Here is a 23,802-nt window from a genome sequence, read left to right as displayed (position 1 = left end):
TAGAAAACAGTTACGTAAGCATTGCACTCGAAATAAAACTAATTATTACTTTTGACAATACTTAACATGTTAGATCTTTCACTTAACCTACGGTTATAAAAGTTTTTGATTAAGGGCACAGGTTGCAAACACATCTTAATGAGCTTACAATTTGAAGCCTAGTAATTCTTTATCGTACTTGTGTCTACTGGAATTTCAGAAAAGTTACTAAACTACTTTCGAAAAAGTATCGAGTTCTAGAGCGAGTTGCGAAACGCATCCGACAATGTGTCGCAAATTCAAATAATATGTTGGACGTAAAAAAAGGAATAACGTGAGCAGCCTAATTGTTCCCAAACTGCCGGAAGAGAAAGCCGTAGTGTGTAGTCGAATACTTAGTACCTAAAAAAACGTCCAAAATATCAATACAACTAAACATGACCGAAATCGATACGAAAAATAAAACTCTATTTCTATTAGCACACAGATGAAAATTGCCCAAAACAAAAACGTTATCATTATGATAAAAGTGACATAATTGGAGTTGGTAGGCAACGGTTTCGTAACAGAGCAAGTTAAGTTATGCAAAGTTTATATTAATATCGTCACGGTATTTAAAATTTGGATAGAGATGGATTTGTAATAGGGAAGTAGGTGTAGTGCTAAGTTAAATATTTATAAACTTCTATTAGCATATTACATTATACATTTTGGGAATATACATCAATTTACAAAATAAAATGAAACCTATTAACTAAAAATAATGAATTTAAGCTCTACTATAATTCTAGATCAATACAATACAAATCTAAAATCTAGGGATTAACATTTCTAGTAGGTAATCATTACTGGAAGGGGTTGGGCTCACGTAATTTTTTTAGAAGAATTAGTAGACCCACATTAACAATCATTACTCACAACTCGAACAAGAAAACCTTTACCCGCCGGATGGTAACAATTTCGAACTATTTAGCATGGAAAACATCAATTTGAGTCGACAAGGGCGTTATTACTTTAAAATTAAACGAGTACAATTCACTAGACCGTTAAAAACGGACGTCTGGTTACTGACCCTGAACACAAAACCAGCGGTCGTAGGTTCGACCATCGTATATTTTTTAAACACACATTTTCTAACATTATTGACACACCGAAAGTACTTTTAAAGTTAAGGTGACTTTCTTTCGCCCTCGATTTTATGCCTAGTTAAATAGAATTTATTTCTAATCTTATATTCCTTTTTTAGACATGTCAATAGGATTATTCCGCTCCAACAAATCAAATAGAAATGTTTAATTAAATTGAAAATCTTCTTACATTTCTTTACAAAATATATTAAAATGTAATATGTTGAAGGTGCCTGTAATATGAATACAGAAATCTTAAGTGATATAAAAGTCATAGAGATGCGATATTCGCGTTGTAAATATCATTCGTCTTCATTGAAGCGCATAAGTTTCCACGTGGCTGGTCGCCGTCTCTAATGAAAGCTTATTGCTCGAAAGTTCCACAACAAAGTATTAATATTCCAACGGACATTTAATAATTGAACACAATTTAAATTAATCTCTACTATACAAATAATACATGTATAGTTTAGAAATAATCGAGTGAGATCACTTATCGTTTCCACCCTGTAGATGTTGTGTATTTAACTTTCGCAATACTATATTCATCAACTAATTAAGTTAGTTCATTAAGAAGACATAAATAACCCGAAAACAATAAAATTGAAGTTGCACAATCGTGTTAACAATACTACCCAACTACTGATTGTGTCAGTCATTGCCGTGTATGAAAGTTACGTATTGTTTTTGGACTATTTTTACAGTAAATAAGCGTGAATGACAATTTTACCATTTCGTAAGCATTATGGGGCATATTTTTCACACTTTTGGAATAACTAACAACTTCTCTTGACATCACACTAGAATTCCATGTGTAGTGGTGACCACTCTTCTCAATTTCCATGAGGAAAATTTTCTTCTAGAGGCTCCTGGCCTCACCTGATGGAAAGTGATGATTAGGCCAAATATGATGAGGTGTTTGTTTACTATGTTTGTTTTAGTTTGAAGAAGATCCCGAGCCACCACAGTCTACCGATGACCTATAAGGAAGGAGATATTCTGAACTGTTGTACCGTATTATTTATTACCTCTTAATATTGAGGCTTCCGGCGACTGGGACCGCAATTAACTGGGACCGCGGTCCCAGTCGCCGGATCCTTAAAAATTAAATAATATTCTTCCGGCAACTGGGACCACTCGTAAATGATAACTGAAATAAAACAATGTACAGTCACACTAAACATTTTTAGGTGAAATAATTGAAGAAAAATCCTTTTTAATTTAAAAACATAATTTATTAATATAAAATGTATATTTAAAAAGGGCTAATTGACCTTTAAATCGACGAAGCTTTATACACCATAGCTTGGTTATATTGATTTAATAAAAAAATAATTCGTTTGATTTATAGGACTTATAGTAGATTTATAGTAGATTCTAAGGGGAAAAATAATAAGCATTAAAATATGTTGTACTACATACATGAAATTCAGTAAATAATAATTTACTGGTAGAAAATGTTTTAAAGTATTCAGTCCAATATTAGTATTTGTATTAATGTATGTAATTATGTAAAAATGGCCTAGCTTAATCTACTTATTGCTAAGTGCATAGTATAAAATCATATCTAGAACGAGTCAATGATAATTCAAACAAATAATTTAGATTTTTTTTTCTTATGACTGTACCGATTTTAGCCTGAATAATATATTTTTGTAAGTTATCTATGAGTGGTCCCAGTTGCCGGAAGAAAATTATTTATTTTTTACGGTTCCGGCGACTGGGACCGCGGTCCCAGTTAATTGCGGTCCCAGTCGCCGGAAGCCTCATTATTTCAATATATTTTATCTAATAGACCGCTTATGCTATTTTCAAGACAGATCGCTGGACACGTTCGAGTTTGAATACATGAGGTTTGTAGGTCATGCCTCATACCGTAGCAGTTTATGGTCGTCTGGCACACACTAATTTAAATAGACCTAATCAGGACACACAACATAACTCAGTTTTATTACTTTAATCTATTTTATCACTCCCTTTTACTTCTGCTCGTCAGATAGTAATAATTAGTAGGTATACTCGTAGTTCTTGCAACTCACGAAGGCGAGTGAGCTTTACTTGTGTGTACAAAACTGACATAACTATAGTGTTAAGTGTTAACTTTTGAAAAAACGAACGCTAGCGAGCCACCACACATGTAAAGCTCACTCGCCTACGTGAATTTTAACAACTAGGTATAAATACATTATAATGCCACAAAAGTTTTTCAAATGATTTCATATAAATAAATTGCTTTCATTGTCCATCAGTGTCAGTGGGATTCCAAAAACAAAAAATAATCCTTGATAAGATTCTCATCTAATTAGTTATGTAATGAGCGTAATAAATTTTATTATAAATGATACCGGATTCCTTCGTCCTACACTCCATCATGGTGTAGGAAGATTGTCAGCAGAACCGATGTACCTACATGACATAATAATTGCGAGTACATTATCTTGATTTATTCCTTCGATAGACGACATATTTCCTGTTTGCTATTAGCTACTGGTTGTCTTGTATTCAATATTTTGGATTTTAGGTGTGTGGGGTTTAGTGACGTCATTTTGAACCAGATTTTTTAGTCTGTTGCGTAATGGATATCTTAAAGATGTAGAAGGGTTGAAATTGAAAGTAGCTTTGCATGTTTCACGTAATACTACATTGTGCGATGAGTCGCCCTCTTCGCCCCTAATTTTGGCTTATCTTTATCACAGTCTGCGTGGGCTCAGCTTTATTAAGTAAGGCTTGAGCTCGGTCACGGAATGACGCATCGTCACCACGCAGCCTTGGGCGTTTATTATTAATGTTTGAAGTTTCATGTTTTAAATTCTTTTAACGCACTAAAGACTACATAAGAAAGCCACACGCAATGAATGACAAAGGTAGCAGTGTCTTGTTCGTTTTTAAGTATAAGTATTTACCAAGACGGCAATGACATTACAGTATAAAGAGTTTTATTAAGTAAGTGCTTCTTGGTGTCGCTGTTTACTAAAATGACGTCGTTTATGCTCTTTACATTTCCAATGTTAAAACTGAAAGCCTCTTAAACTTATGACATTTAGAATAAAAATATTTTCAGGCTTTTTTATTGAAGGGTTGAATGAATTGTATTGTCACTTTGTTTTAGGAACTTTCGAATTCATAAAAAATTCATACAAAGAGATTCTTTGATACACGACTAAGTTACTTATCTCCGAAAATAATTCAAAGAAGAGTCACTTTGAATAAAATTTACCTATTCTCGACGGATTACATGGGATTAATTCTCAGAATATAGACACGATAGCTAAGCAGTGAAGGGGTTGGACTGGCCGACTTGAGATCCGAGGAACGCAGGTTCGAATCCCACCGCGTTCGAGTATTGTGGCGAGTCCACTTGTAAAACACGCATATTTACTTGGCTTACCACAAGGGACTAATGGGAGGAATTTTTTTTTAATTAAATTCAACTAATACTAAGTATACTACGTTTTGAGCAGGATCCGTCGTGCGTTTGTAAGACCACACACTAACTGTTGGTTATTATCATTTGTATTTCCAAGGCCCTGCAAATGCTGCAAACGGACTACTTAATATCCGGCTCAAGACGTCTTATTTGAAAGAGCCCTTAGGCAGAATCAACCTGTCCAACAACACTTGATTTTGTAATACGTAGTGCCAACTACGAACTCTATCGGACCACCGATAGAGCTATGTCCGACGCGTATGACAACTAATTAATTATAATTTAAGCCTATCAACAGGACATACTTGTACGATATTTAAATAGAACCAATTGTTTCCTAAAAATGTCAAATTACGCATGTTTGTTATCTCACAGTTTGATCTGACGTATGTCCCTGACCTAACTTTCACTGTCATCGAATCTGAGCTGGACATGAAAACGAAAGTAATTTGGTTCACGGCTCCACTGTGTGTATCGTAAGTGTGGAGGTAAAGAATGTGTATCATTCTTGTTTGTGGACACGTCAGTTTGGTGGTAGGATGGGAGGGTCGCGAGTGGGGTGCCGCCTGAGCGCAGCCCGCGGTGCGCCAGCGCAGTCTGTGTCTGTGCGCGCGCCGTCTGAAGACGCTTCTTACATAGTAAGTGTTGTGAACATGTGCTATAGTTGTGCTTGCTGCATGTTAAACGTACGCATCGCGATTTCAATTTGGCTTGGCGAATTGTAAATAAGTGTCAAAGCAATAGTGGTAGATATACGGCTGATTGTTTATAAAACAATTAGTAGGATTAACAATAGTTACATAGGAAGAAATTCTTAAGCTGCTCGTAATATCCCTAACGTTCTAGTACATTTTTTCGGTTATAATTAATAAGTAAAAAAGGGATATTCTATCTACTTAATTTCACAAATTTACAGAAAAGTTATTCCATGTAATATTTCTCATTAATTGAAGAAATCAGTTCTACAAACAACAGTGCTTTTTTTAATTCTTTTATTCATACCGTATGTATTTACGAATCAACTCAAAAATAAACGATAACACTTTTTGTTGCGGCTAATAATTTTTTTGCACTGAACCGATTTACAATTCACGCTATTTTAGTAACAAAACGCCAAGCACAAAGCTCCCGATCATATCCTGGACCAAACAATGAATTGATATATTCACTTACGGTTCACGTCGGAAAAAAATCCGCGCAAACAGAAATAGCAGCGGAAAACATAAAATAAACCTAGAAAAAGTAGGTATCTCGCAACTCAAACGAAAGTGAGTCCAACATTTAATTGAATCTGATATCAACGAAACCGGCTTTGAACGAGTTAAGCATTCATCAAGAGCCGCCAGGAAAAAATGTAAATGCTTTAAATCCTTTTGAATTCATTATCAAGATTGCAGAATAAAATCAGATTATCTTTGATTCACGGTTAATACTTTTATTAGGTATATCTTCTCGCAAGTATTTTAAACAAAACTAGTCTTTGCTCTAATAACGTATTAGGAAGCCTACCTAGCAAACGAATGCATGCAACTAATCGGCTCAAGTTTTTTTAGAGAATATCTCAAAAGGCTCTAGTAGTAAGTATTGGTACACGTACAAAATTGTTTGATGACGTCATGATAATAATTTCGGTTTCATGTTATTGATTAAGTAAACATAAAAGAGCGGAAATATTTTGCACATATTATGAAATAAGTACTCGCCGTTAATCATATTATTAATTAACACAACACTTTGCGTCAAGAAGAATGTAGGCCTATTAAACTGTCTATACTTTTAATTAATCACAACTAGGCTTATGCACGCATATATTTATATTACCTTACAGTTCAATACTAGTTTTGTTGCCTTCGTTTTATTCATAAGTACATAACTTTAAATAAACAAACCGTGTTCACACTTCTTACATAAACATATCGAGTAATTTTGTAATCTAAATGATTTCATTGCATCATTCAACACTAGTAGTTTTTAACTGCGATTATCATTACAAAACATAGGTACACGAATATCCGAAATCAATATCACTGCTACAGGTTCTGTTTATCTTTTGGGAAAATGTCTTCAATGTTGACAAGTGTCTATGTTTGGAATTTCAAAGTAAACTCATCTAAGTTGTCTTCATTTGATGGAGATTCACATGTGATTGGAATACTTTTTAATTGCATTCATAACATCCTGGACAAAAAGGAGCAACACCCGAGAGTTAATTACTGGCTTTGACACGCGCAAAGGTTGTTTGAACAACTCCGCGAAACTGAAGCGCGTCGAATCGGTTACAGCTCTATTAATTCAAGTTGGCAGAAGACTTCTCAGACGAAAGCTTTTCAAAAACAATTCGATAGACGTCGTCGATAGACTAAACAACATTGTGGGTGTTATTTTAGAAAACAATAAACATTAATCCTTAATTGACGTTAAGCTATTAATAGATGTTATTTTATTGGCAAAAATATCACGTATTTCTTTCTTAAAAAGAAACTTGTAAAAGAATAATATAATAATAATGGATGTAAACGATGCGATGATAGCAAGGTTTCAATTTCTCAAAGGAAAATCTCAAGAGACACGTTTACTAGTCTGTATTATTAATAACATCTCGAAAACTGAGCAGAGACAAATTTAGTAACAACAATTTTATTATTTTTGCTTTATATTGTCAATGTGTATCATTCTATTTTTAGTACCAAATAAATATATTTTCTTTCTTTCAAAAGACAATCTACTTATTGATAGACCTTTATTTAGGAATACCATCATCCTAGATGAAAATAAAAAGTAGAATACTTTTGCATTCTATTTTTAAATAATAAACTCTCAATACTTTTCAACGCTGAACTAATTAGCAATAAAGCTACGAAGTGCACATAATTAACGTTTTCAAGAAACTGATATAGTAGAAGCTATTTTTAAAAAGGCCTTAGAGATGTAGAGACGCAGTTGAGATGCATTAATAACTGTATTAACAGACGTCAGGAGGCTTTTATCATTTGCGCTTTTCGTCTTGTTTGTTTTGGCAAAAATACGTCGCATACATTATTACGAGTGTCGTCACACCTACAGTCCCATTTTCCAGTGTAAGATGTCACAGGAATTTTCCTCACCTTCCCCAGACACTCCTCATATTTTATATTTATAAACCTTTATTATTTATTCAAACTATAAAATCAAAGCTTTGTTTACGATTCAATTACCAACCAAAATTCTAACGAGGCGTCAGTAATTACTAGTTCCAGTGTGACAGTGTTTCCGATAGTCCAAAGCTCGAATAGTGAAGCTAATAACTGTACATGTCACCAAGTTGTACATTAAATACTAATTATATTGGATGCCTGTTGGGTCGAAAGGGGACCCTAATGATTATCGGCTCGGATAGCCGTAATTATACCCGGCAGTGCAGGGTAACAGATAGGATGTAGCCAGCGGATAACCGGATGGGCACCTACTGCGATTTGATTTGCGAACAGAGACGGACCGAGCGAATTAGATTAGGCACTCCGAAGCAAACAAGTCTAATGGACTCCGATGTGGATTCTGCAGGTAAAATTGTAAAGCGTGAACTCAGCTCTAAATATACGGTAGATGGAAATCAAAAGTGAGCAAAGGTGTAAAACGGTACATATATGGAAAGTGCGAACGGTTTCATCGTGGCCACCCAGTGCAGCCGGAAGACGAGTCGTTACGTAAGGCGCCGCGAGCGCACATAATAATTTCACTTAATCACAGGCGCTCTTGCGCATACCAATAGCGAGAATTGGAACAATAAGAAAATGTTTGTTGTTTCAATTTTAATGAACTAAGAATTATTATATTGCTTGGAAAAGTAATCGTTTGTTTGATTACGATTATTTTTTTATCTTAATTTTGCGTATAAATAGCCTCATTATGAGAATCGTATAGCACGGATTAAAACTACACAAATACCTCTATGTATATAATCTTATACACACTTACAACAAACAATGATCTACTACCTAACAATCAAATGGTATTACAATTTCGATGCATACGATATTAGCTACCGGCGATGCCGAATCACGTAACACGTCTGTCATTGCGTGTTGGTTGAACGGCCGATGGAAAGGCGTCCGCTATCCCAGTAGCCCACATTTCAGTTACTCTACTTAGAGCCAAAGCACACGATGCGTTGCGGCGCCGCAACGCTCGTGTTTGCCTCAGATATTTCTATGTAAGACGACGCAGCTACAGCGCTTCGGCGACGCACCGCCGCCACAGCGTATCGTGTGCTTTGGCTCATAAGCTATTTACATTTACGTGAACGTCGCGTTTTATTGCCAGTTGCGTGACTTACTGATTACCGTTCATACATTAGCTGTTAGGTACATCTAATTTGGTTGACAGCTGCTTGCTCAAGTGTTTTACTACAACACTCCTGTGGGTTCAAATCCTTTATGCAGAAAATGTAATGAGCAATAATATTTATCGAAAGTCCGAAGTATGTTACCTATATTATGTATGATCTTTATAAGATTACATAGTACCTATTATAACAGGTATTATTAAGTAACGTTTGTCACACTACCCTCAATTGCATATTATTATCGCAGATATAATATCTATGTATGGCAGACCATCCAATTATTGCATGTCTTCTGTGGGACAACAGTTAGTTTACCGGGAATCAATTAATTGTTCCCGGTTATTAACGCACCTGTGTATTAAGTCCAGTTCCAGGATAATAGTGTCAATTTAATTGCATTTGTCTTAACATTGTCTGGTAATACTCAATTACGTAAGTAGTAATTAAGAGTTAATTAATTATTGTCTTGTCAGCAAATGTCACGATAGAGTCGTATCAGGGATGCATTTGTGATGTTAGATTTGAATAGTAGAGCGACTCGTGTGAAAAAATTACAGCAGAATACCGTATACTCGTAACTATCTATAAAAGTACAAAATTCAGTTCCAATAATTTCATGAAACCTTTTTAAGGTCGTAATTCTACTATTGCAGTGTCTAAAGACACTTGATACCTTTTACCGCGTTAATACGAGTAGCTAAATGTTCGTCACAGTCCGTGGTGTCCGTTAATCCTTAATCTGTTAATGGCCGCTGCAGTACCGAAATGTGTTATGCTTTATTTTATCTCTATTACTTCCCGTATAATGGACAACACGCATAAGTTGTAATATTAAGTTAAATTATGACTTAATTTAAAGTTTAGATCACACACATTACACTAGTTTTTATTTCACCTCAATCCATCCAGTATTACCGAAGATAGAGCCTCGAGAAGTTTACGGACTTTTTAAAATTTTCAAAAATTTCCAATATTCGCGCGTGACGTCACAACATGATTTTGCAGCCCCCGCACGTTAACCCATTTACCACTTTTTGTCTTTTTCCAACTAAAATAAAATTTTACCTAACTGACAACTGTTGTTAGTTGTCATTGTTCAATCACATTTCAAACTAGGCGCTAAAAAGTAACCATTATTATGCCACCTATTGCCAATTTTGTGCACTATGAAGCCATTTTTACATTTATGCACTTAAATATAAATTTTCTGGAAAAATAACCAAGTTTGTGTCTTTGTCATAACGAGCAAATAGTCCAGTTATTTGTTAATTTTACTTGGAAAGTTTTCCGGAATTTTTGAAAATTGGTGAATAAATAGATTTCCGGTGGTGAAGCCGCAGGCAAAAGCTAGTCGTGAAATAAATAGGAAAGTTTAAGGTTCTGAAACGTGGTCGCTTACTATGGGCCTCATAAGAAGGCTCAAGGTCACCCAAAGGGAGCGGGCTATGATCGGGGTTTCCCTGCGTGATCGAATCAGAAATGAGGAGATCCGCAGGAGAACCAAAGTGACCGACATAGCACGCAGAATTGCTAAAATCAAGTGGCAGTGGGCGGGGCACATAGCTCGTAGAGACGATGGCCATTGGGGCAGAAAATTTCTTGAGTGGCGACCACGGGCTGAAAGACGTAGCGTGGGCAGGCCTCCTACTAGGTGGACCGACGATCTGGTAAAGGTCGCTTGAATAACCTGAATGCGGGCAGCGCAGGACTGTTCATTATGAAAAACCTATGGAAAACCCAAAGGCCTCTCGCCTTTGTCCAGCAGTGAACGTCATTTGGCTGTAACGACGAAATAGGAAAGAATGTAACTATCAAAAATCTTCTCTATGGCAGCATTTTTCCAATTTCGCAACGAGCGCGGCAATCACACTTAACTAACAGACTAACAGAGAGCATAGCGAAATCTATTTTAATCACCAATTTTCAAAACTCCCGGAACACTTTCCAGGTAACCACGTTAATTTGTACCAAACGACTGGACTATAATTAAATTGATATAAAAATTTGGGTACATCTTCTCAAAAACAAAAGAACTGGTGCTAAAAGGGTTAAGTGACGTTTTGACATTTGTAGAGGGCCTTGTAGAAGGGGAGGCTATGGTGCTGAATGTGGATTAACTCGAGTGTCATAGTAACTTATTAGACTGCTAAGCTTGATGATAAATAGAAAAATATTTTATTCAATGTACATAGTCTGGTCATAAGTTCTGTCATATGATAATAACTTTTGAATTTTGAATGAAGGTTTCAAAAACATTTTTTACTGAATTAGAATTAAAAAGAAAAAATGTGCGATAGTTCGAATTTTATTGTATGTGTAGTGGACGCATAAAGAAGTCCGAACTGCAGTTGTCACGTTGCATTGCTACGCGCCAAAGCAGATTTTCGTTGTGCAGAAAAAATTTAGTTTATCTTTTCATTAAATTATAGGTATAGGTGTACCAGAATCTCATGGCAAACAAAAATATTGGAAAAGTGTGTCTTTCATATGGCAAATGTCTATGGCTTTATTGTCACCTGTCAAAGTAAATCAAGTGAACTGTCAGTCGCTGCAGAAATTTTGTAATCTCTTCATGCCTATTTGTTATTTTTGTGAAAAAGTCGAAAAAGCTCAAGCAAGTCATATTGTTTTCAATGTGTATTGTAAAATAAGGCATAATTCATAGTCAATCTTTGATTTTAAAGCGCGTCGTTGAGTTGACAGTAAGTTTAAGTGAAATTGGATACATTTAGTTTATTACCTAACTGCGTCAGAAGGAGGGTTTTTTTTAAATATTATTCTTATAATAGCTGCTTTATCGGGGGTTTCAGGTGTACCTCACAAATTGGTGCAGAGGAATGGTGAAAATGTTATGACCATGTAAATTAAATTGAAAAAGATTTCATCAAGTAAGATGTAAGATAGAATAATTGAAATAGTGGAAGAGCAATTTATAATAAATAACTATTATCTTGATCATCTATTGAAGAAAAGTGGAATCCTTGGAATCGTTTTCTAGTTCGGAATGAAGTGATTAGTTATAAGTATGATACATTATAAAATTAGTTACATAAAGTAATATACGATTTACTTATTTTTCAAGACATTTTCCTATTACATATTATTACTGACGGGATTGCTACCATGTACCTTAGTTTTGAGTTTCCAATATTTCGGCACTGTTGCGAGCGCCATGGTCACGGAGTAACTGAAGAAATTAAAACCAGACATCGTTCAGATGTGCGTTCAAAAGACCTGAGATTTAAAAAAATCCCACGTTTTGTTTAAACAGTAAGCGAAAAAAAAGTGACTTGAAAATGGAATACAAAATGATAAGGTATGGTAAATGATAAGTCTTTATCAATGAAGAAGCAGAAGTTCAATTTCATGTGTCCTCCATCTAGGCTAGTTACCATCGTCACTCAAAGTTTGGCTGCGGTCTCAAATTTGGGCTTAATTGAGGTATTTTTTGGGTGAGAGGCATAAGAACTAATGCCGTTTTATATCAAAAATTCATACTTAGAGGTAATCAACCAGGTACAAAGTATTTCCTTGTATGTTAGTCTGCCACTCTTTAGTAAGTCCCGAAATCCCCGCTTCGGCTCCCCTACTAACCATTCTAACCATTGTACACAGATAATATCTTACATGCAGCTTTTCATGTTACTACGTCACATTTTCAAAATCCGCGCGGAAAATCGCTCCTAGCGGAAGAGCGCACTTTGAGCTTGAATATTTCAGTCATTTTTAAAGATATCAAAAAAGTAAAAATACAGTATTCATTCTAATTTTTTGTAGTATTTTTTGGCATCTTCAACAAAAATTGTGCGCCATGTCCATTGTATAAAGTAAAATAAATTAAGTGAACAACTAGATATGATTGAATAATATTGTCCGTTTTCATTAAATAATTACGGATATTATAATGCCTCACTTACGTAACTGTTGTTACACAATGACTAAGAGCACCTTTGAAAAAGTAGCTACTCTGTTTATTAAGCACATTTACTTGATATTTCGTTACAAGAAAACATTATTACAAATTCACATAATCCTATCAGGAATCTAATTTAGACGCCACGTCGTCGCTCTTAGAACTCCTGTGAAGTTACGGCCTCAAGAATATATTATATGCCCTTTTGCATAGGTAAAGGTATTTCAAAGTGTTGATTACAGCGTTGCCAGTTTTTTTTTTCGCCAAGTCGGGACTTTGGTACTTTTTGAGTGAAAATAGCGGGATTCTTCCGTCAGAAGCGGGACATAGTAAAAAAACGTATATAATCAAAGGTTTTCAAATATTTATCTTTTTATTACGTGAAAATAGATAGCAAAAGTAGCCATAGAAAATGTATTTTAACAAAAAAATAATATTTTAAATCAGATTTACTCTATCGTTAAATTCATTTTTAGAATAAAAAAGACAAAAAAAAGAAAAATCGAAATTAAAAAAGTTTTATTCTTTAGAATAAATGGCGTTTAAACAATAGTCTGGTGAAGTGATTGTCTCTCTCCGAAAAGCGGGACCGAGCCTGTCCCGCGCGGGACATTTAAATTTGATTTAAAAATCGGGACGTCCCGCCAAAATCGGGACGTCTGGCAACGCTGGTTGATTAGCACCTACACATAGTGTGCATTCAATTACAGAGTGGAACGAAGTGTGCAAAACGTAGCAAGGTGCGGACCACGCCCAACGCCCCGGCCATAATCCACATTTGGCCAAAGTTTTGCGACGCCTCTAGTTTGCCCATGCTACGTGAACCACATAATTTCCCAGCTCATAACTTATTACTAGGAGGTACAGCCAGATGCCACTCTGAGAACTCTTGGGGTTACTGAAGCGAACCTTTCCTTATTTCTTATCAATAAACCCATTAGAAGATTGTTTCTTATAAATATTCACATTTCTTACACCAGATTTTACTCCGTATCTAGAAAAAGAACCGCAAATTAGTCTGTTCTCCGATTCTGTTTCTTAAAAATTCTCAGGCAAATACAGTTTAGCTGTAACTGAAATAAAAATTCTCAGCCACGTCCTATTCTTATCACAACAGAATTCCTCTTAACCATTAATGTTTCAGATTTCGTAGGTAAATCAGGAACCCTGTTCACTTCATGATTACACCGGAGCCGTCCTCGGATTACATCGCCGGTACAATACCTTAATGTCCTGTACCTACATACAAGCACAGGATCGGATAAAGCTAATTGTATTCGCAGATTTAATCACGCCCGCCAAGTATATTGTCAATGTAATCTATCCCATCAGTCTGGTTAAATTGATCAGATCCGATATAAGTATTTAATTTTAAAATATTCAATATGTATTTTGTAATAAAATATTTATGGCTTGCTAACCATACAATTGGGTATAATATGAGCTGAAAAGCGCAATCGTTTCAGCCGTTTCATCAAATTTTTTCGCCGTAAAATGCTTTGATGAGCTACAGCTATTGTGCAGATTACAAACAGCCGCGCGAATTGCGTGCCAAATTCGGCCAAGCGATTCGCGTATGATGAACAGACTGATCAATGAACACACATTCCTACAGGACGCAACAACGCGAACATTTGCCGAATTCTAATGCGCTGACCGTGTTGAACCTAGGGTTGATAATTATCAGTATCATTCATTAACAGTATTAGCTCAAAACTATCTCATCGTAATAGCTGATCATTGATCATGTACAAAATGGTAATTTAACATCACCAACGAGTTTATCCATGTAAAGATTCTTCAATAACAAGGAAGTCGATGCCGGTTTTCTATTATATCTTATGCCATTTTCTAAGTTCATTATGAGCTTACAGTGCTAGTCTTTTCCGCATTATCAATTAAGAATATCCAAAACAAATATTTTATTTAAAAAAATATTAATCACAATTAATTGAGGACAATTTGCGAAGACAACTAATTGGGAACTCTCTGTATGCGAATTGTACAAGCAAAACGCATACGTCGTTTCTTAACGTATACGATGTTAAGAATAAAAGGTGACATAAAAATGTTACCAAATGTGAATTTTAAGTTGAAAGTTATATTGCTGTAATTGAAAGCAAACAGAGCGTCAATAAATTAATGCACCATGTATTTAAACACCTGCAAAATATAGAGAATCATCTAGAGAAAATAATAATTAATCGTTACGTTATAGGCATGTATTTTAATATTTGGTCTTCAGGGAATCGCTATCTAGTCTGCTTCAATAATCTTCAAGTCGTAATACCGATATTGGAGATTTATGATTAAAATAGTTGTATTTCAGATTATTATTTCAAACAATCGACGAGATGTAATACGAAATCAGTTGTGTAGTCAGCTGCCAACTTGGTGGTAATATTGAGGTGTTATTTGCATACTTCTGAAGTAGACCTCTATAGGTCTACTAACAACGTACCTACGTATAAATGAAGTTTTAATTAATTTGCGAAACATTTCTCAAACACCGACGGTTAAGCGGTCTACGTTAAAAAGTTGGACTCACTTCAGCGTCTGACCGCTCCAGTTCGGTAAATATTCGGGCCGCTGAGTGATATTTTTGTTTGCTTGATTACTCCCTTCATCCATCGCCGGAATAGGCGAGCGGATTCTGAATCAGGGTATGTTTGAGTAATATCGATTGGCTATCGTTTGTACGCGTACCTACAGGATATTCGCCTAGCTTGGGGGCAGAACAATGTGTATGCGCTGTATTCCGTATGGTAAATAGTCGAGTACCCTACTAATAGCATCTCGATGGATTACGTCACCCTACACATGGTTCCGTCAGTATATCCGCAATAGGCACTCTTGCAACATTCACATCTAGTTCTGAGGCATGGGTACCGCCGTCGACAGGTTTATTACCACGATAGATCCTAAGCTCCCTAACAAAGGAAGTTACGATAGAACACGTCAATTAAATAGCAAATAATTTCAAATTGCACGATTAATTGTTTGCTTACTACGGAACTGATTTATGGATACAATGTTCCAATAAATTGCGGAGGCCATAATATCCTACCTACACTAACTGTATTCTAACAAAGATACAAGTTAGCCCACTGATTTATAATATATTATTACTGAAGTTGGTTATAAAACTATTTCCATTGTATCAACATTCTGTGAGAGTATAGATATACAGTTTTATGGGCATCACAATACAGGTCTAGAATGTGGGTGACTCCTGTTATATTAGAGCTAGCAATAAGTTGCTCGTTATTAAATATGTAAATAAAATTCGTTGTACGAATACGACATGAATATGATAAGGTGGACACTAAAAAATTAAAATTACAATTACAATTTAATTATGTACTTGTAATTGAAAATTTGACCAAAAACATCGGACAAAAGCCTACAAGTGTGAGTGATACTTTAAAATAGTTGAGTTCGCATGTGGTACTTAATTTGACAGTCAATGATGACAAATAATTATGGGAATACGTTCCATATACGGTCACGCTTGAGTAGATTTTTTACTCAAAAATGACGTCACGCGACATTTCAACTCGATATAATACTGTAATTATTCGATTATGAAAAAAATAATAAAAAATATGTGTCCAATTTTTTTTTATTATCTGTCTGACGGACTAAATAGAATTTCGATTTCATTACCCAGTCATCATCCCTATTCATTATGTAGGTATCAATATTTATTCAAAATGAAATTACGCACAGCCATGAAACGTTCACGATGACACTGTGGAGAGAAAATACAAAGCCGGGGTGGAGTGGTGCTCAGCACAAATCCAACATTGGAAACAATTTTCGAATACCGCCCCTAATTTGGACTCCGATTGGTTTCGTTCGATGAAGCGGAACGTAAAGCGACCATTACACGAAGCATCAATTCTAATCACGGGAAATAATATAATTATTAACCACCTAAAATATTACTTTACATTTCAGAAATTATTAGTTACAGACAGGCAAATAAATAACGACGTGTTCATTTGCTTCTAGAATATGCTCGGCATAAATAATATACCAGATATTAATCGTATGTTCGTTCATTCCATAATTCTGACCGTTAGGAGATATGAAGCACTCTTATGTAAGTACCTCATTAAGGCAGCTGATGTTAATCCCCTAATAGCAGGCGAAATTACTGGGGCACTAGAATAATGTGTATTGTACTTTGTACGTTACAGGCAGGAATCAATTAGCGTGTGAATGAATATAAAAAACATTCAAAAACAAGCAATTTCAATTACCTACTTTAACATGTATTGTTTATTCGCAATAATTATACCTCTAGTGACATTGCGCTCTCGTGTAACAATACAGGCTGTCAGATTTTATGTACACCAAGATCTATTCTCGCCTTATCTATAAATATCCTAACAGTATATTAATATTTTCAATGTTAAATATAGAATCTGTTTCTGATTTGGTTCAATGTCTCAATATTAAGAGAGTAAGAAAATACAAATACCGTAATTGAAAAACATGGAGATTTCCTTGTAAATACAGCACCATAAAAATATCTGTAATACCTATCGCTATTCACAAGCTTACGCACGCAATTCACTGAATAGTAAATGAAAGAGACATCGGGAATTTTCCAATTCATTAAAGGGGATTTCATCGAGTTCTGTAGTACTTTTCCAATTTCTCCTTGACACTCTTAAATGTAAAATCAATTAACACTTACATCAGTATCAATTAATGCTCGTTGAGCATTAAGCAAGCAGTAAACTAGTGCAGTACCAACCAAAGACAATTATTTACGTTGTTTGTACCTCTAGCAGTTTTGCTAGTACATACCGACGCCACTTTTCACAGCCGTACTATTATTTTTACAACCGACCGAACTGCCGTGGTAATAAGCGGTCCGACCAGCCACAGGAACCGAGGAGTTTCCTATACACTAACCACTTTTCTCTTCCACGCCTATGTCTGTTGACGCAATCAACTATACAGTGTGGAATTCAAAATAAATCAGCCACTTTCACGTTCGTTTGGAAACGTTGAATCTCTCGCAATACGTCTTCAGGTGTTGCACCATCAAGTTCAATTATAGACAATGTTTACCCTAAAGGAACAGTAGTTAAAACCGACGCATAAAATGAATCAGTATCAAAATCAATACCAAAATTGAGAGAATCGATATACGAATGTCTAGGTAATGCCAAATACGCTCGGCGTTTGCTTCTAAAATGTTGCGTAAAATTAGAATACCTATAGTTTCAACTTTAGCCAACGTTAAAATTGTGTAAAAGTGTACCGAAGTTATTTTACTAACAGATACTTCTAACTGTAATAAAAAATCGATAAAACTACTAAGAGTACTTATAGTTGCGTTATTGATTGGCTATTAAAGTCGGCAAAACTAAGATTCGGTGTTAAAAGTGTTAGTGTGTACTTACAATGGTCGTAACTCAAATCAGATATCGCATCAATACCTCAAGCACAATTAATTATAATGAAATGGAACCATTAGCGATAGATACCAGTATTTCATGTTAACTTTTTGCAATGTTTCAATGAAATGCTTTTAGTTCAATTATTATGTTTTTTACTTCCTGTGAAGTTTCTTGTATTAATTATATAATTGGCAGAAACGGGTACATTCCCCTTTTACCCGGTATTCGTAATACAAATTATTTTAAATAAATAAATTTATACATTGAAATAAAATGCTTTGTTGCTGCTCTGCTGTTTGAGCTCTCAAATGTAATTAACTGATTTTTTGCGCTACTGTTTTTAGAGGTTTCATAAAAGCTTTTCAATGATATCTGACGTATTAATTAAATGCTTGTATGATTTGCTTGTTGCAGAATATGCGGATACTATTGTTGTGTGCCCTGCTAGGGTTCGCCGTGGGGGAGGACGACTGGCAACCCATCCACCCCGAGTCCAGTGTATCATTCACGTCCTATGTAAAACCAGCTGAGCGCTCTTTAGAACCAAGGTAAATATTGGAACGTGTAGCGACACTACCGTGCGATTTTGCACTGAGGCAACACAGCCACAGAGGATATGAACCCACGACAAATAATGTGTTTGCCTTTTCTATTCCACCTGTTAAACTCCCATCGTCAAAGCACTACAGCATCAAAGGTTCGTTTGAACGCAAATATACCTACCTCAATATGAATTAAACAGGAATGTAAACAATGAAGCTAAATTCACTGAAATTGTGCGGTGACAGTATACCGCAATTTAGCGTACCTACGCTAGTTTGAGAATATTATGTGTTCAGGCGAAGGGCTTGATAAAATAATTGCCTCTCACAATTACATTTGAAGTGGCCCCACAAAGTAAGTGTAAAATAATGTCTGTCAGAATACCCATCGGCTTAGTTCAGATTCATTTTGACAACATTAATTACGGCCATAAAGTACAGTAGAATCCCGATTATCCGGATCAATTAAAACCAGGGGTGTTCCGGATAATAGAAAATCCGGATAATCGATTTCAAAGTAAAATCAAACAATAATTAACTTTTTACAATAGAAAGGGTTTTCAATACATCATTTTAGAGTCTAAAAATCTAAATTTTAGACCATTGGTCATCCATTTCTTTTAACAATGAACTAAGAAGACGTCCTTACCATGTTACGGTGGCGGCGCCTTCGGTTTTTATGGGTCCAGACCCTGAATCGGTAATCAGAAACCGTGAAGAATGAGTCCGGATAATCGGATATCCGGATAATCGAGGTCCGGATAATCGAGATTCTACTGTATTGCGATACTGAGAATTTTACGCACAGAGCAATAAATTGTTAAAACATCGTGAGCTCAATAACTATTACTAGACCCACAGTAAATTCAATACTATAGCACAGCATGAAATTATTAAAAATAATTTTTAAATATTTTGCTATATTATTCGTAATAAGGATCTGGAAATTTATAGACTCAACGGGACTAAGAAGTGAACTCTAAAGACAAGGGCTGCCACAATAGATCAAACCTGGTCGAGCTGGCGCAAATGAAGGTCCAAAAACCAATAATAATAATATATTAATAAGTATTAGCTTTATGTCAACTTGATAATTATTGCAATGGCGCGACGTAGCGATCCTTTGTTTGCACTGATCGATTGCAACAGCGGATATTTAACTTACTACATAAATTTAACTATGTATGCTAAATATAGTTAACCCTTTATATTGCAGTGGGCATATACTTAGTTCCCACCATATTCAATTCCAAACCTTCAGGTCCATAAACAATGAACAATGACCGTTAAGGGCTTGACCGATTAATATTCATTGCAGTGGCAGTCTCAAGATATTGAACCGACGGCCCAGTCCGTATGGCGGCAACAAGTTGTCTCTGATCAACATGGCTCCGCCGTCCCAGGGCTCGGACTCCTGCAGTGTGTACAAGATCTCCATGAACCAGGAGTTGCATTACCAGTACATGGAGTACGAAAAGAGCCTGCCCGACCTCAAGGAGTTTACTCTGTGCATGTGGACTAAGTTCCATAATCACTCCACAGATCATCCGCTGTTCTCGTATGCAGGTTAGTTAGTCATCATCACAGGTCATTTAGTCTCCACTGCAGGATAGCGATCCTCTCTCTAGAAGGAATTGCCCTATACTCCTCATGCTGAGGTGGCCTGTTGTTCTTAATGGGTCACGGGAAGAGCAGGTGTCATCATCATCATCATTTCAGCTATAGGACGTCCACTGCTGAACACAGGCCTCTCCCAATGATTTCCACAATGGCCGGTTGGTGGCGGCCTGCATTCAGCGCATTCCCGCTACCTTTATGAGGTCGTCGGTCCACCTTGTGGGTGGACGTCGTACGTGGCCTCCATTCCAGATTCTTGCTGCCCCATCGGCCGTCAGTTCTGCGTACTATATGCCCTGCCCATTGCCACTTCAGCTTGCTAATCCGTTGAGCTATGTCAGCGACCTTAGTTCTTTTACGGATCTCCTCATTTCTGATTCGATCTCGTAAAGAAATGCCTAGCAGCAGGTGTGGTCCTGTAATATTCTACTCCGCCTGAACTACAACGGCTAAGACTACTTTAATTATTCACGCCCTTAAATGCCTGTCTCAGACGCAGCAATTTCTTTGGAAGTTGTACAGCTAAGTAACCTAAAGTATTACAGCGCTTCCAGTCGAACTCAGACTTATCTGTCAGACGAGCAACTTCCAAGCTTTGCAACTACCGGGCAGGTAAACTTAGTTAACTTTGAGAGTTAAAACAATGAACTATTCTGGCAGAAACGGCCAGATCTACATTAACCACAAAATTTTGTATGTGCGTATTGGATGTAAAGAGATATAAATATTTTATTCAATTCTAAGTAATGGAAAATGTAGACCAAATATAATTAATCAAGTATTTCTCTATTACAAAAATATTGTTATAGTTCAGTCACATAATTTTGGAGTGCTGGTACTCAAAGGTTCAGCCAAGCGTAGTACATAAATTTATGATTGTGAACATGAAAGGTAATCCAATAATGTGATCAACCTCAATTAAATTTGCTGATAGGTTGAACTGACGGATTATTTAATAAGAAATTGATATTTGGTAATATTACATTATAGGTGCCGATTGTTATTACCTATAGTATAAAGGTAACTAGTACGGTACTACTTATTTGTCAAGGAAGCCCTTAAAGCAGCTTTATAAGGGCATTCATCACATTGCAATTATTCTGTCCCCAACAGATTGAACTACTTCGTGGTTTTCACTTAATTATAAATTGTTAGGGAATTTAATGCAGACATTTTGGCGAATGTTTGATGAAATCTTTGCGAGAATATAGAGAAATATGCATGTTTATATTCTAGTTACTAAATACACGCCACCATGGCCTGATTTAAACAGAATTGTACGAGGGATGATGACTGATACATCGAAATAAATCAGTTATTTATTATTTATGAGAACCCGTCATTGTACAGGATAAACGTGTACATAATCAATGCAATGTACATGTAAATGTAATTTATGTACATATTTGTAGTTGCAAGATTTTCATAATTTTGATTAATATCGCTAAGCTCAGTGCGTTTGCAATTTTGGTATTCTTGAATTAAATAATTGTATATTGAAAGTACATCATACTTTGTTTTGAAAGAAAACATGTTAAGGTTACTGAAATAATTGTTTTCAAACTTCATGCAACCATTCTCCAAGCGTACTGGAACATCATGTAGCCAGCTTTTTCTGGTATGGTACTTCGTTATTACTCGCAGTCGGAAAATACGCATCCGACCAATTAACTGACCGTGTTGGGCCGAATTGATGAATTCGAAGCGGATTTTATCCCATTGACGACATATTTATGGGAAACGCATCTGAAAGATAATAGTGTGAACACACATTCTCTTAAAATAAATTGTTTATTATGCGGTGTATGAATAGGTCGTGTTGTTTTTAGGATAGGCATTAAAACTTAGCCATAAAATTGATTGTGTGTACAATGTACATGCCACTAAGAGTTACGAAAACTTCAGCAACTATTCAAGCTCTTACTCAGCGAGGTGCCAATCTTACCCACTAAGTGACACTAATTGTATGAAACTGTTGAACTTTGCGGCGTGATTGTCGTGTTACAAGGCATTATACCTACCTGTGCGCATAGTAAATTAGCTTTTACAAACTTAAATGTTTCTTAAGAAAATGAAAATGTTAGTGAATAAATAAATAAGAGATATTATTCTGGTATTGATATTTAATCGAAATTAAATCTCACAGATTTGTATTGTACTCGTATGTAGCGTAGATAATATTGCTAACTCATGTGAGTTCTGAATATCTATACTTAGCACAGAACGATAACTGGCTGAGGTGTTCTTACTGCTCCGTTACCCTACTTATTGACACGCACGACTTACGAAATGAGAGTGAAACACATTCGTGATCGTGATATACTTATTACATAACTGACCTAAAGGACCTGAGTTGGTGACTAGCGTGGTCAGAAAGCCGTATAGCTCGCACAGCGATACAAAAGATGTAAAACGCGTTTAAAGTATTTATAAAAGATATAAAAGAGGGCTGAGTCATATGGCAGAGGCGGTTCGTGACTGGGTGGGGACAGAAAGGTGAATTTTCAGGGTAGTAAGAGAACTACGGCGAGCTGTGCACGACAGAAAGCCATAAAACAGGAAAAACAAATGAACAGGCGCTTGACTATTCGGGCACAGGCGCGGCGTATTTTTCGTAAATACGTACAAATAAGTCGTTATATTATAGCCCTGAACAGGATATCGAATTGTTAAGGTAGGCAACATTATTTTAGAAAATTGGACATGTGAGTTCATTTATGTTATCAACTAGCAAACTTTTAGACTTTTGATCGTCTTAATCTTGAAAAAATCTAATATTTGTTTTCACTACTTTTACCCGACTGCGCCAGAAGGAGGGTTAATATTTTTTTAAATAGATATAATGTTGATAAAAATACTAGTTTTGATATTTTTTTTATGGTAAGCAGATTTATCACACCGATTTATAACTTTCAAAAAGTAAGCCATAAGTAACTTGAATTTTTTCTTTCCACAGTGAGTGACAACCCCAAAGAGATTTTGGCTTGGATTTCGAACACGAACGAAGCGAGTTACTTCAGCATGGCTGTACACGGACAAACGTTCTTCAGGCTTAACTACCCGTTGAAATTAAACAAGTAAGTGTAATTATAACGGTCGTACCGTAAATAATAAGCTATCACATTTAAAAAGTGACGAGAAAGTGTGATTCTTTACAATGATTAGAATAAGAAAAATGTGCAATTAAAGAATGCTTACCAGTGGAGTGGAGTGGACTATTTTACCCTTATTCATAAATAGCTTTTGCCCGCGGCTTCACCCGCGTGAAATTTAGTGCCACAGAAACGCATAAATTATATGTTAATCTGGGTTACAAATAATAATACTGTAAAGTTTCAACAAAATCATTTCAGTAGATTTTGCGTGAAAGAGTAACAAACATCCACACAAACTTTCACCATTATAATATTAGTAGGATAATGCAAACAGCTTATTAAACCTATTTTAACTATTGCACTG

At 35.8% G+C, this 23,802-nt stretch overlaps 2 protein-coding genes across 2 annotated transcripts in view; one reads left to right on the top strand and one right to left on the bottom strand.

Moving 5' to 3' along the window:
- Positions 1 to 23,802, bottom strand: part of LOC135087027 (coiled-coil domain-containing protein AGAP005037) — a 195,184-nt gene that overhangs the window by 36,461 nt on the left and 134,921 nt on the right. The gene's annotated exons all lie outside the window — the stretch shown is intronic.
- LOC135087164 (uncharacterized) overlaps positions 5,066 to 23,802 on the top strand; it is a 31,586-nt gene continuing 12,849 nt past the window's right edge. Inside the window, exons 1-4 of the mRNA XM_063982003.1 lie at positions 5,066 to 5,171; positions 18,599 to 18,732; positions 20,045 to 20,292; positions 23,300 to 23,420. Of these exons, the coding sequence (XP_063838073.1) occupies positions 5,073 to 5,171; positions 18,599 to 18,732; positions 20,045 to 20,292; positions 23,300 to 23,420 (602 nt within the window). The 5' untranslated portion in view covers positions 5,066 to 5,072. The remainder of the gene's footprint in view (positions 5,172 to 18,598; positions 18,733 to 20,044; positions 20,293 to 23,299; positions 23,421 to 23,802) is intronic.

Source organism: Ostrinia nubilalis, chromosome Z (assembly GCF_963855985.1).
Source record: "Ostrinia nubilalis chromosome Z, ilOstNubi1.1, whole genome shotgun sequence".
NCBI lineage: Eukaryota > Metazoa > Arthropoda > Insecta > Lepidoptera > Crambidae > Ostrinia > Ostrinia nubilalis.
Note: the sequence above shows the minus strand (reverse complement) of the source record. Positions and strands in the feature narration are given on the sequence as shown.